Genomic DNA, 14,328 nt, shown 5'->3' with positions numbered 1-14,328 from the left:
TCGCAGAGTTTAAAATTTTGCTGAAGCTACGAGCTGACTAGCCCAAAACATGCCTTACTTCAGTGTACAGCTGGGCTTGTTGATAAAGCTACACAATGCAGCTCAAGTGTGTGTCTGCTCTTCTGTGTTCTCATGATGTGGCTCAGCCTTGAGTGCATGTGTAGTTTCAATACTGCCTACTATATTTTAACGACTAACATAATTTCTATCTTCAACATCCAGCCAGACAGAGTACCTCATACTACATTCTGAACATTGCTGCAGTGTAGCAGGATTTCTGTCTAATGCATTGGCCTTTACCACCAAATGCCTGAGAAATTAAAAAAAGTTATGTAGATTACAAGCACAGTGGGGATTCATGTTACAGGAGGCATACTGCAGGTAAATGGCTACATAGTGTTAGTTCGGGTTCTTCCAAACATTGCAGTGTTGACCAATGTGTTTGTGTATAGTGAGTGATTGCATATATGACACAAGCTTTGTGAGGAGAGTATGAATGCAAAGGCATGGTTTCTTTGCCTCTTTCCTAACACTTTGTGGCGGCTGCTGTTTTGACGAGTGGAAAACTTGGCTTATGCAGTATGCGCAAATGGGTTTGAGACTTTTAAGACCGATTTCCTTGAGGCAAAGTTTAGCATGAAGCCAGTTTTGTCACAAGGAAGTTATTCCTACTCACACATGCCTGTTTTGTTTTTTGTTCTTTTTCCCTTTAGTTTCAGGTCCACCTAAATTATTGCCGTCATGAAAGCCGTCACATATAATATGGTAGCATCAATCTTTGTATTAATCATTCGAGTATTGAAATCTAAAAGTTTGCAGCAGTGTAAAAGGACAGGAGGACAAGAGGAGAGAGGAGAAGAGAGGTTGCAGTGTAACAGAAATAGGCAAGCACTAATTGAGCGACAAGACCACTGGACACAGGAAAAGCAGATTTAGCTGAAACACAGCAGCCTGTAAGGAAGAGACGGAACATAATTCTTTGTGAAGCTTAGTCTGCATTACAGTTTTATATACCATCGGAGATCATGAACATGCCAGAGGCAAAGCATACTGTTACGGGGATGTTGGGAGTATAGAAAGACTGTATTTACAATATATATTGTCACGTGGTAGTGACTGTTGAGAAGGCAGCAAAACTACGATTAACGAAACGAGCGTTTTATTGGGCGAACTTGTGCCCTCAAAAGAGGCTACACTCAAAGAAGGATGGTAGCGGTGAACATGATCGGCAGTCATCGAAAATGAGCGGGTCAAGCGTGTCGGCTTTTATACATCTGTCGTCGAATGTTCCAAAGCAATCGCTGGAACCCGCGTGCCTTCCACAAAGTTGCACATTATCCGCGTCGCGCACACATGCAATCAGATAACACAAGTTGCGGTGAAAGACAGTGGACGGGACAATCGATAACATTCCAGAAACTTCTTTTACATGCAGGAGCGTCCTGTGCGATAACATTTGTTAGGCAGCGAGAAGTGGTCGCCCGATAAAGATAAAGAAGTACACGTGTCAATATACAAGATGAGGCAGAGTAGTTAAGATGGCTGACCACCAACAGCACACAGCAGCCAGCGTGCTGCGGTCTTCTTCCTCTCTTTTTTCATCCTTCCGTAACAGGACCCCCGGGTGGTGAAGCGCCGTCTCGGCTCATGGTAGGCAAAGAATCGCGAGCGAAGTATGGCTTCAGCTGCGAAACATGCAAGACGTCAACAGGCGTCAGACTTGAGGATGCATCAAACTGAAGTGGCAAAATCTCGTAATTTACATCGTTAACTTGACTCAGGACTTCATAAGGCCCTGTGTAGTGAGAGAGAAGCTTCTGGCAGAGGCCAACCCGACGACATGGTGACCAAAGGAGCATCCAAGCACCTGGTGCGAACTTAACATCGCGATGGCATCAGTCATAACTCTTTTGGTATATGCTGCGGGGCTAATAAACGAGATCAGGCGACTTGACATGCCCTGTGAGCGCGATCGATGACTTCATGAGCATGGTCAGTTGCAACACGTGGCACAGAAGGGATTATGATGTCAAAGGGCAAAGTCGGGTTGCAACCATACAAAAGATAAAAGGGTGAATATCCTGCAGTGTCACGTCGGGACAAGTATACACAAACGGCACGTAGGCCAGCGTGGTGTCCCAGTCGCGGTGATCGTTGGAGACCTACATCGACAGCATCTCTGTGATTGTTTGGTTGAGACATTCCATAAGACCGTTTGTTTGTGGGTGGTAGGCGGTGGACAGCTTGTGCTCAGTGGCACAAGAGCGGACGAGGTCGTCGACAACTAAAGACAAGAATGAGCAGCTGCGGTCTGTAATAACTGTCGAGGTGCACCATGGTGGAGAATGACGTCGTGGAGAAGAATATTGACGACGTCTGTTGCCCAACTAGTCGGCAACGCCTTTGTTATCGCATAGCGTGTCATGCAATCAGTAGCGATGGCAATCGACTTGTTAGCTCTAGTCGTCGTCGGAAAAGTGCCAGGTAAGTCAAGGCCTAAGCGAGAGAACGGTTCACAAGGAACTTCAACTGGATGGAGTCATCCGACAGGTGGTAGGGGAGGTTTCTTCCGGCACTGACACAATTCGCAAGTTGCGACATAACAGTGCACAAAGCAGTAGAGACCTGGCCAGAAGAACCGGCGTTGTACATGATTGCATGTATGCAAAACTTCAAGGTGTCCCACCGTCGGTGCATCGTGAAGTTGTTCAAGAGCAACAGATTGCAGATGATGAGGACAGCCAAGGAGCAACTCAGGGCCATCAGTGTTCATATTGCAGTGGTAGAGGATGCCGTTGCGCGGCAAGAACATGCGGCATGTGTCGTCAGTGCTGTTGGAGTGATAGCACTCCGGCAATGATGGACTGTAAGGACTCGTCGCGTTGTTGTTTGGTGCGCATGTCAGTCATGTCAGTGAAAGCCCTCACGCAGGTCACCGGATCATGCACAGAAGGATCAAGTGGATCCACGGGGTGACGAGAGGCAGTTAGTGTCCTTGTGGAGGCATCCAGTCTTGTAAATGACAATAAATGAAAATTCCTGGAGCCACAAAGCCCAACCACCAAGCCGTCCTGTCGGGTCCCGGAGGGAAGACAGCCGGCAGAGTGCATGGTGGTCTGTAACGACCGAAAATGTACGGCCGTACAAATATGGCCGGAACTTGACGACAGCCCAAACTAAAGCGAAGCACTCCCACTCGGTGATGGGGTAATTTCTCTCGGCAGGTGACAGCAGGCGGCTGGCGTAAGCTATCACGCACTCCGTACCATTCTGTTGTTGATCGAGGACAGCGCCGATGCCATGGCCGCTTGCGCCAGTGTGGACTTCGGTCGGTGCAGATGGATCAAAGTGGGCAAGTATGGGAAGGGTGGTCAGAAACCTGATGAGAGTGGCAAACGCATGAGCCCGCTCCGGGCCCCATGAGAATGGCGTGTTCTTCTTTTTGATCTGTCAAAGGCCGAGCAATGTTGGCAATGAATGAATAGAATTTATTGATAGGAAAGACAGAGAGGTCGACCTGAGCCAGTGCGCTCTAGTCTGCTACTCTGCACTGGGGAAGAGGGAAGGGGAGTGAAAGTATTGGGATGGATGATGATGATAAGAGAAGTGGTGAGTGCTTATGTACATGAGACAGTTGCCTCGCTAGAGCCGCTCATCTAGCTTGGTGTCCTGCAGGAACTTCAACAATACTTTTGTTGCATGCATTGAAATTTTTGCAGTGTCAGGCCATGTGCCGAGGATAGCTTCCTCCGACAGTAGTTGTCTGCCAATGCTGGCTAGGAAACTGACTAACGTCCTTTGCTCCAGCATATATGCTGGGCAGTCGCACAGTACGTGTTGCAGTGTTTCGGGCACCTGGCAGTGTACACAATCAGGGCTGTTCGATTGGCCGATGAGGTGTGCGTAGCGACGGGTGAAAGCAGCGCCAAGCCGCAACGTTGGCAAGGTTTTTGATGAAACGATGAAAGGAAGAACACAGGCCGAAGAAGCAGCGCACATCAGAAGCAGAATGTGGCACAGGGAAACTGCGTATGGCATTAACTTTTTCCAAATCTGGTTGGACACCGGATGCGCCAATGAGGTGCCCCAACACGGTAATCTGACGGCGCCCAAATTGACACTTCGTGGAGTTTGAGGCCAGCTTTTCAGAAGACCGCAATAATGGCAGTTAGTCGGGTAAGGCGGCTGCCCAACATGGGAGAAAAAACAGCTTCGTCAAGGTAACAAAGACAGGTGGTCCATTTGTAGCATCGTAGAAGAGAGTCCATCACAAGTTCAAATGTCGCAGGAGCATTGCATAGGCAAAAGGGCATGACTTTGAATTGATATAAGCCATCCGGTGTGATGAAGGCTGTCTTCTCCAACCATTTCATCAACCGAAATCTTCCAGTAGCTGGATCGAAGATCGATGGACGATAAGTATTTAGCTCTGTGCAAGCAGTCCAAGGCGTCATCGATGCCTGGTAGTGGGTAGACGTCTTTTCGCGTGATCTCATTTAAGTGGCAATAATCGACGAAAATATGCCAGGTACAATCTTTCTTTTTTCACACGGATGACAGGCGTAGGGCTGGCTGATGGCTCGATGACCCTTTTGCGGAGCGTTTTGCCCAGCTCTGATTAGATGACTCGACGTTCAGCATGCGATGCACGATAGGGACGCTGACAAATAGGATTTGTGTCTCCAGTGTTTATATGGTAGTGAACAACAGATGTTCAGCCTAAAGGCCTGTTGCCCAAATCAAAGATTCCACTGTACGATTCAAGCAGGAGACGTATGTCCCTGGCCTGTGCAGAGGTGAGGTTAAGTGCAGTCATTTTCGCAAAGTCGTCCGTTAAGGAACCAGAGCTGGCCGCTGCGATTGGCACTAATAAACCATTCTCAGAATTCAGACTCTCAATATCAAATTCAGAACCACTAGAAACGCTGTCCAAGAACATGCTGGCCGGAATCACTTGAGGGCACAGGCTGAAACTCAGAAGAGGTAAAACAATGTCATTATTAGTAACCGTGACCGGTTCAAAGCACATCGATGATGGGGCGAAGCACATATTCACCATCAGGAACCTGTGGCTGGGCGGTCAAGGTGACGTAATTAACTGCTTCGGGTGACAGACGCACATCACGAAGCGAGCACGAGTGCGGTGGGGCGGTGCTCGGAGCATCGGCGAGTTGAGGCAGTTTTAACTGAAGAACGCCGGCCGTGCAGTCGAGGAGAGCAGAATGAGTGGATAAAAAGTCAAATCCTAGGATAACGTTGTGAGGGAAGATGTTGCTCACAGCAAAGAGAACAGAAGTAGGGCGGCCAGCTATACTTGCAGTACACATTCCAAGAACCAGCGTTCCACCGTCAGCCATATGAAGCACTCTGGCAGCTGCTGGGGTGAGGACCTTCTTTAAACGACTAAGCAGGCTAGCACTCATCACAGGTATGTGGGCTCCACTGTCGATGAGTGCTTGGACAGCTATGCTGTCTATTTGAACGCCATTACACTTCTCCTTGTGTGCATAGACAGAGGATTTGCTGCAGCATTAGGCAATGCACCTCCTCCGAGGGCTGCATTTCTTAGTTTTACGAACGGGTGCGGCCAAACACCACAGGGGACGAAAGGCGACATGGCTGTGGCGAACGTGAAGATGGCCGACGTGTTTGCGGTGAACGAGACTGGTGTCCGTGCGGCGATGGTGAGCGACTGTACCACATGTTCCTAGCAGAGTTGGCGCTGTTAGATTCGGCGGTGGGCGAAACATTGCGGGCATTTTCATCAAAACGGCTCAGGTTGGTTGGCATGCGAAGTGTTAAGGGCCATGAGTTGTGACAGTATCAGGCGACATGACCAATGCGGCAGCAGGTGAAACATATCGGCTGGTCGTCCGCAGTTCTCTACTCAGTCGGGTTGCGATAACGCGGAGAGAAGCATCGGGGTGGAGCAAAAATAGTAGAAGGGCGTTTGTTAGCTCTGGGATTGGCAACAGCACAGACAGAACGTAAGCCAATGTTTTCAAGTTCCTGGTGAATGATGGCTTGTAAGAAGGGGACTGAAAATGTTGTAGCATCAGGGATAGGCGAACAGAAATGCACGCGCCATCGCATCCAATTCACGTCAACGATTCGCACCACATCTTCCGATGGCGACGCGTGCTGCTGTGTGGGTTGATCTTCACATGTTGGCATTGCAGCAGTAGTGGGAAGTCTGGCGAATGGTTGCAAGACGCATCGGCTTTTGGCGTGCTGGAATTGTCGGCACTCTTTAAAGATAACATTAACTGTAGAGCAGCTTTTGCACATGAGCAGATTAAAGGCGTCGTCAGCAACCCTTAAGCACATGCCCGACCTTCTCAGCTTCTGTCATGTCGTGATCGGGTTTGCTTTACGACAAAGTGCCAGCATGTCTTGGATGTACAAGAGATAGGACTCCGTGGGGGATTTGGCACAGGAGGCCTGTTCCTGTTTTGCGTCAATTTTACGGCCGGCTGGTTTGCCAAACAACTCTGTCAACTTCTCTTTGCATTGGTCCCAGCTGGTTAGCTCCTCTTTGTGGTTTTCATACCACACCTTTGCCGTGCCTCTTAGGTAGAACAACAGGTTAACTAGCACACGCGTGGGGTCCCATCTGTTGATTCCACTCACACGTTCGTACATAGCCACCCACTTTTCAACATCGGTGCCATTGGTCCCACAGAAAGTTCCAGGATCCTTGGGTTGCACAACCACAACCTTGGCTGTGCCCGATGACAAGGTACAGCAAGATGCTACTTTACCCCCAGATGTCACCTCTTATGACATTTCAAGGCAGCGAGACTGAGACTGCACTGTATTCAGCGGCACTGACAACCATGATGTAGAGGATTGACTTTCCCCCTATGTACAGCACATCAGCAGAATAAGAACAAGGAAATGCCCCACACAGGTGCATGGCACTAAACTGGACCCACTACCTGCTGTATGCAAGAGAGAATGAGGAAGAATGAGCTTCCCGTTGCTCCTGAGCACCTACCTACAACTGCATTTATGGGCACAGCATTGAAGCTGCAATTGAGGTAATGCCTAACACCACATGAAATACAAAGCACACTACGTCAACACAGAGAAACCAAAACAACTGCACACACTTCTCACCAAAATAGACACAACACCTGCTTTGTTGCATCTGAGCTGAAACGGGTGAATCCCAAACTCTGTGTCACATAACATCTGAAAAAATTAGCTGCTACGAGAGAACCAATGAGATTAATCTGGCGCGCTATGCATGCATCTTTAGCCTAACGGGTAAAGAATTGGGCTGCTGCACTAAGGACCCTGATTAACGACCCACCATCAGGCACATTACTAACTATTATTGAGCCTATCTGACTGGATGTACGAAGAAGCCAGGAGACAGCTCATGATAATGCTTTGCATAAGGGACAACAAAGCTGAACCCACGTTTTCTGCCTTGTGCTTGCAATGCTCTACCAAGTGAGCTTCAACGGCAGTTGTCCCAATGTCAATTTTCTTGGATAGCTGCGCATATGTACTGAGCATAGCCGTGGGAGTGCTAGGCAGCATCACTCACAGTTATGATGGCAGACATGTAGCATCCTTTAAAACACCCACATTACAAAGCACATGATCTTAGAAGCTGACAACTGGCTAATAAAAACTCATTTTCTACCATGAGGCCCCAAGGCAGCCGAAATCAAAACATTTGTATCTTATGAGCGAGAAAAATCAGGGGAATCATGCAGCTCAATTTTTTGTTTATAACAAGCATGTGATGGCAACAGACAATGAAGCAACAGTGACTATATAGAAAAATGGGTTAGACCTGACGACAATCATTGGCAGCTCACACTATAATGCTTTCTCTACAATTTATTGTCTCAAGACATCTGGCAGCAAATCCTCTGGATTCTTCTTCTACTATGTCTTTTGCAACTGAAATTTTAAATGTGCGTAATACTTCATGGCAACTTAGAACACTTAAATGGTTAAGCATCTCCATACCTTAAATTTGTGGACCAGCTTTGTCACCTTTCTAGAACAATAACTCTCTGGTGTCATACATTACTCAAACCAACTAATTCTCGCTCAAACCACTACTTCTTAAATCTACCTTTAGATGCAGCAGTACCTCCATTAGACGCAGCTGCATACCCTTTTAGCAAATGGATATACATACCACGCTCAGACTGAGCAAACCAAACAAACCAACAGCAACCAGTACTTGTGTCCATTTGTCTTCAACGAGGCAGAGACAGGCCAGGTCTCGATAAACACAACAAATATAAGGTGCGGGCAGAGTAAATAAGCAGAAGCTGTAAAGACACCAGCAAAGTGAAACAAATTAGACAAGTTTGCACACAGTCAGCGATCTGGGCCGAAGACAATTCACAACGTTACTGCCACAATTAGAAGCAAATGTTCCTCATGCAACAAGAAAAAACACGTTTTAGCTGTAAACAGCACGACTGCGCGGAGTTGGTTGATACTCTAAAAACAGCACAGGCAACAATTAAAGCAGACGCATTACTTGTGTCATCTGTCTTCTTGCTGTTCTTACAATATCGGTCACGGTTGCAAAGCTACGCACATTATCTATGAACGAAAGCAACGGACGTGCATATAAAGCTTGGTAAGCCGATTCATATACTAATATATATATGTTTAATTTTGAAAGTTCCCGTAAAAGTGATAGTAGCAGCAGCAGTGAAGTGGTTTCGTTTACCAGCTCGCTCGCAACGTACGCATTGTATGATTTAACTCCACGGCTCGCAAAGGAGCTACTAAGAAGCTTTAAGTGAAGGAAATACGCCTTCGTTATCTCACTGCAACGAATGAAAGCCTCTGACGCCCATACCGCGGTCAGCAGTGAGAAAGGTAATTAAATGCAGCAGTGCGCTGCATGGGTAAATAAGAAGGGCATAGCGTAGTCATCCTACAGAGATGGAGAAAAATAGACTTAAGAACGCGATAAACATCATAGGACGACATCCACGCTAGTTGAGTGCATGCATTTCTGGCGCGTGGAAGATGTCCCTGTTTTTTTTTTTCATTTTTTTACATCAGTGCAACGCGTAGGAACTGCAGTGTTGAAGGCACGAACGAATAAATTATACTGCGATCACTGCGGGACCTGCGACAACCGTTTCGTGTTCCTTCGAATTTCGAGATCACATCGACCACAGCTCGAATGCGCAACCGGTTTTTTTTACGTGTCAGCAAGAGAACGGGTAATCGCACAGCACTTACCGTTGCTCCAAGTACGTCGCGGTAGCAGCAGCAGCTGGGCAACAAATCTCATCAAGCCCTGGCCCACCGCAGTGTCCGCAACTTGAAGCATTCGCCAAAAACTAAAAGCGGACCACATCCATACGTACGCGCGCGAACGAGACGCGAGCCATGCCGTCTGAGTTCAAGAGTAGTTATTTCATAAAAGCAAAAACAAACAACAATGTGACGTCACATCCGGTAAAGCCAACTTGTTCTCCTTTCTCACCTTCTCTCAGCTAACGCATGCGCAGCGACCACGGAGCCCTCGGGGGCGATGTTCAGGTATCATTCCCATGATGGTTGCACGATTGCCGCGCCAGATTTGCCTCTAGGTATACTAATATGAAACTCTATGGTTCGTTTGCTACGTTCACAGAGTGAAACGTGTCTAATTTTTTTCCTGATTCCTGTGATGGTTTTAGTAGAACAAAAATTGTATGCCTAAAAATCAATATTTTTTTTTTACCTATATGAGTACTGACCGCAACAAGCTCTTCGCTTTTTCTAAACAAAACGACAAAACGCGCCAGAAAGCTCGCGCAGCGGCGCAGGACAGAATACAAAATGGCCGCTGTGTGTGTTCCATGGTGCGTTGGTCTCTTGGTGCGTGAATTGCATTCGTAGTGTGGCGCATTCTGTTTCCTGGTGGGTGTGAAGTTGCGATATTTTTAAACATCTTGGGTCTCCCAACTCTTACACATACCCATTGCGGCAAATTGGTGTGTTACACACAGAACACCACGCCATGAGCGTAAGGACTGCCAGCGAAATTCGTGGAATTGTGTGAAGCCGGTCTCATGGACGTCAAAGCAAAGAGTATGCATTGGACAGCTTGGCCCGAGTCATCCTAGCTGTACCGAAACATCCTTTTCTATTTAACGTGAGTATGATGCGCAGGCCCTGTGGCGTGCGCCTCTTGCAACCTGGCGGCCATGCTTTCCGCGTGGCATCGTGTCTTGGAGCAGGTTTGCTTCTGGTCGGTTTCCTTGCAAGATATTTACCATTCCATTCCTTCCTCTAGCGCTGCTAACGTCTCTAGTGGTGGCGTTAGCTCCGGGTTGATAAAATATAGTCCTCTGACTTCATAGCGCTTGCCAAGTTCAGGTTGCGCATCCTTCCTAACGCGACTACGTACTACAGGGGTACGTGATGTGAAGTTCTCTGGCATACGGAACATGTAAGAAAATGCGCATAAAATTCCACTGCCATGAAAGTCCAGTTCAAGCGTTTTAACATGACGTGTTGCTTCATTCGGCCGTTACAAAACAATATGCTTACGCAATGGCTTTGCTTAACTTGCCAGTCTGGGGAGAACATAGCAGTGGAGCTTCTTCGGACGCGTGCGACGCACCTAGGTACCGCTCCGTTGGTGCTCCGACGAGGGGTTTTCTAACAGGTAGTAATATATAGTTATCAACTACAGAACAGTGCGAATTACGATCTTTCCTAAATGTCTGTTCCTCAATCTGTTTGTGACATTTGCAGCGTCTTAGCCACAACTTCTTCACCAATGTATTTACAGTGGCAGCCCTTCGTTGTTTTCAACGCTAGATTGTATGTTTTGGGATGCCAAATTAACACAGTCACTGCCGCTTGGGTAGGTCACAGCAATTATTCCCACTGTGTGGCTGTGGAGGGCCTTCCTAAAGTGTGCAAGCGACATCTTTGCTGGGAATCAATAAAAAATAAAAATTATTGTTCTTTCTGGTCCAAAGCCCTGTGGTGCCATCTTTATGCACCTTGATGAAGTTTCGAAGGAGCAGAACTCCCAGATGACTCGCAAGTGGGTAACAACGCATCATGGCAGTATGACAAGTTACCGGTGGATCATCCCACACAGGAATTGAGACTTCAAAAAGTGCTACCCCACTGAACATGCTAAAAAGCCACTGTGTATAAAATACTTTATAAGAACTGTTCGGGGCTTTAGGCCTCTAAGAAATGCTCAATTTGCACATTCAAAAGACCGTAGCGCCATTGAAATTGTGAAGACAGACATGCAGGTACCGCTTCAACAAAACTGCGAAAGCCTTAAACTCTATTGAGAGTATTTTTCTTCGATTTTTGGAGCTCTGGCTCATCTACCCTACACATATGACCTTCCCAGCTACAATTTTTTCTTTTATTTAACTAGAATGACCCTTAACTAGACTGGCAGCCAGGGCTGCTATCTTGTATGCGTTTGAAAAGCCGATGTTCGGTTTTGCCTCACGTGATTGTCCTAGGCCATCGGGGCCAATCTCGTGAGGCAAAACTGAATGTTGGCTTTTCGAACGTGTACAAGATAGCAGCCCAGTTGGCAACTAGCTAGTTCCAGTTCTGATGGGAAGTCACGTGGGTTGGATCCCAAAACAACCTGAAGCAGCCCAAATATCGCAAAATCGAATGGCATAACACCTGGCTGCTGGATAAACATAAACATGTGACTGGCACGGCAGTGGCCTGTGCTGCATTACCGGCTTTGAAAAAAAAGCTGAAGCAACGTTTTCAAGCGATCACACAGGGCGATACAATAACTTCTGTGAGGTTATGCATGACTCAGCACAAGATGTGCACTGGGCCAACCTGACTCTACGATGCAACAAAAATCCTACGCATCTGATGCCAACACATGAAATCATGCAAAAGTGATCGCTCAAGGATACCTACTCACAGCAGTCAAGTGCTTACCGGCATTGATAAGCTGGAGTTCTGTCATCATTTGACAAGCCATGGAATAAAAGTAGGATTTCGGTTACATCGTATACGTATTAAATTTCTTTGCCGACCAGCTTGGGCTTCAATTTCAGAAAGTTCTTTGGTGGCGCAAGGAAATGCAAGTCATCTGTGACTAGCAAAAAGCTCCACACAAAAAACGAAATTGTTCATGAGAGCAATAATTGAATGTATGTGCAATTATACAGACTTGCTGGCCATTACTGAATTGGCACATTCAGTTCACTTCGATGGCCTAGTTGGAACACATCACGGTTTCGACGATGTACATGCACTTAAACAACCGACGTAGCGAAGGTTAGCAGTGTGACCATCTTCACTATCTGCAGAAAAATGAGATGCTACTGCATAAACTCGAAAATGGTACCATCGCAGATAAACCCAAAAAGGCACCATAATATGTGGGAATGTGTGTCTACAGCCTGTGAAGCACAATGCAAGTAGTACGCATAAGTGTACCGCAGGCTGTTCAATGGGATGCGAAAGAAATCTGGCAAAATTAAGTGCTAACAGCTCGGATATTTGCCGGCTCTTCTATTGCACCATCTCGTAATGCGGAACATGCTTTAGAAGGTAACGCCAAAACTAATGAAAACTGAATGTAATTGTCGCCAATTTGCTGAGCAAGGTAAATGTCCTCAAGCAGCTAGTTTGTAATCCATCAACTCTCTGCAAAGATGGCGGCGAGCACTCATCACCTCTTTTTGTCGTCTGCTAGCCAAACAACTTCTGAGAGCTGCTTCGTTGTGGCGGGTTCTGGCAGCCTGCGGGTAGCCAGAACTGTTCAGCCCAACAAAAACGGAACATATGGCGAAAGTACGCTCCACGAGGGGGGAGGGGAGGTGGGAAATCGCTGAGGCTTATGCATGCAGATTTTGACATCTGAGCCTGCAACAGAAGGGAAAATTTGCAGAAACACTAAGTGTAAATGAGGTGTCTTTGTTAGGTATACATTGGTAGCACCTTCAGGACACCGAAGGGGCAATGAGGACACCAAAGCTGGAATACGGACTGGTTCTTAGGTTTTTGGCTTGCCGAGGCCTCCGAATACAGGGGCTGCATAAGACTTGCTGTCCACTATCACGGACAGCTGATCTAGCATGGAAACACCCCCTGGCACATTCAGGCCTTTGCAGTGAAACCCTCAGACGGCCTTAGCTTCCTGGTTCAAGCTTTGATCTTCATGGGTGCGCTGGATATCTCATGCCACCCACTTTATTTAGGTGCTCTCCTGAGGTCTCTGTTTGCTGGTATTACTTTTATTCTCACATGCTAAATGACCTGATAGGACAAAATCTCACTAGGAACAAAAATGGTTGGTTCGATGTGGGTACGCTTGAGACGATTTGGACAATACCTACCCACTCGTGCTTAGCGGCTGCCAGCAGTGTATCCACAGAAAATTCTCATGGCCGCCACGAGAATAGAGACTGCTTTTGAATGTGTGCCCTGTAGGTGAAGAGGGCAGTAACTGAAAGCCAAGATGTTTTGCTCTTTCGTGCTTCAACATGCTTTCAAGTTCTGCGTGTGCTGGGTGTACTTGAGAGCATCGTAATGACTTCAGAGATAGCAACACTATTTTAGGCAAGGTTATATATATTTGTTCCAAAGGTTCTATGTATATTTTTCCAGCTTTTTGAGCTGTTCAATAGAATCATCTCCAGTCTCAGTAATTGATTGAACTCAATTTTTGAAGATGGCTGTATGCCATTTGCAATTGAAAACAGCTGTAGGCTCGGATCAGGTGGTGCTGATTGATGTTGGCCGCTGCTACCACAGTAGCAGGTATTGCTGACCTAGCATTGTGTGGCTGTTTATTTTCACCCTAGGTGAAGGCCTCCCTCCCTCCCCGATATGTAGCAGGTCTAAATAATAAAAACTAAGGCACCGCATTCAAGGCTCATTCATATTGCCGATTGACAACAGTCGCGCGACTGGTGAACATGGAGCAACTCACGGCGGCCAATGTTCACACCGGGACACCGGCACACTGAACTGTTTCTCAGATGAGGCCGTTCGTGTGTGCTCATGCTGCTATCACCACATGAAATAAGTGTCAGAGTATACAGACGTCCTGTTCCTGGGAATCTCATTGGTTCAGAAGCTTTGCAACTGAGGTTGTGCGACTTATTAAATATCACTGACCCACTTTGGACTATTTGCAGCCAACTTGGTCATGCTAGCGCTGTAAGTCGCCGGTGTTGATGATCCTTATGGATGACATGGGGTGCGATCAAAGATTGTTGTGCGAAAGGCGCGTTCAGTTAGCATTCAGTTTTGGCTCACATGATTGGCCTATTCCTAGGCCATTTGCATGATGCGAAACTGAACACAAACTGAATGCGCAATTCGAACGACAAT

At 47.0% G+C, this 14,328-nt stretch overlaps 2 protein-coding genes across 7 annotated transcripts in view; one reads left to right on the top strand and one right to left on the bottom strand.

Annotated features, from left to right (window-relative positions):
- Window positions 1–1,253: 1,253 nt before the first annotated feature.
- Window positions 1,254–14,145, bottom strand: LOC142575050 (uncharacterized). Its single transcript, XM_075684016.1, has 4 exons — window positions 14,113–14,145; window positions 9,232–9,332; window positions 8,162–8,297; window positions 1,254–1,685 (listed from the first exon to the last, which is right to left on the bottom strand). The coding sequence occupies exons 1-4, from the start codon at window positions 14,143–14,145 to the stop codon at window positions 1,599–1,601; spliced, it is 357 nt and encodes a 118-aa protein (XP_075540131.1). The 3' UTR covers window positions 1,254–1,598.
- Wdr33 (WD repeat domain 33) overlaps window positions 9,623–14,328 on the top strand; it is a 236,654-nt gene continuing 231,948 nt past the window's right edge. For 2 of the 6 annotated variants that reach the window (XM_075686982.1, XM_075686977.1), the window contains exon 1: window positions 9,623–10,132. The gene's annotated coding sequence lies outside the window, so the exon portion shown is untranslated. The remainder of the gene's footprint in view (window positions 10,133–14,328) is intronic. The other 4 variants (XM_075686979.1, XM_075686980.1, XM_075686976.1 and 1 more) reach the window with 4 other exon arrangements.

This window comes from Dermacentor variabilis, chromosome 3, assembly GCF_050947875.1.
Source record: "Dermacentor variabilis isolate Ectoservices chromosome 3, ASM5094787v1, whole genome shotgun sequence".
NCBI lineage: Eukaryota > Metazoa > Arthropoda > Arachnida > Ixodida > Ixodidae > Dermacentor > Dermacentor variabilis.
This window is presented reverse-complemented; position numbering and strand designations above follow the sequence as displayed.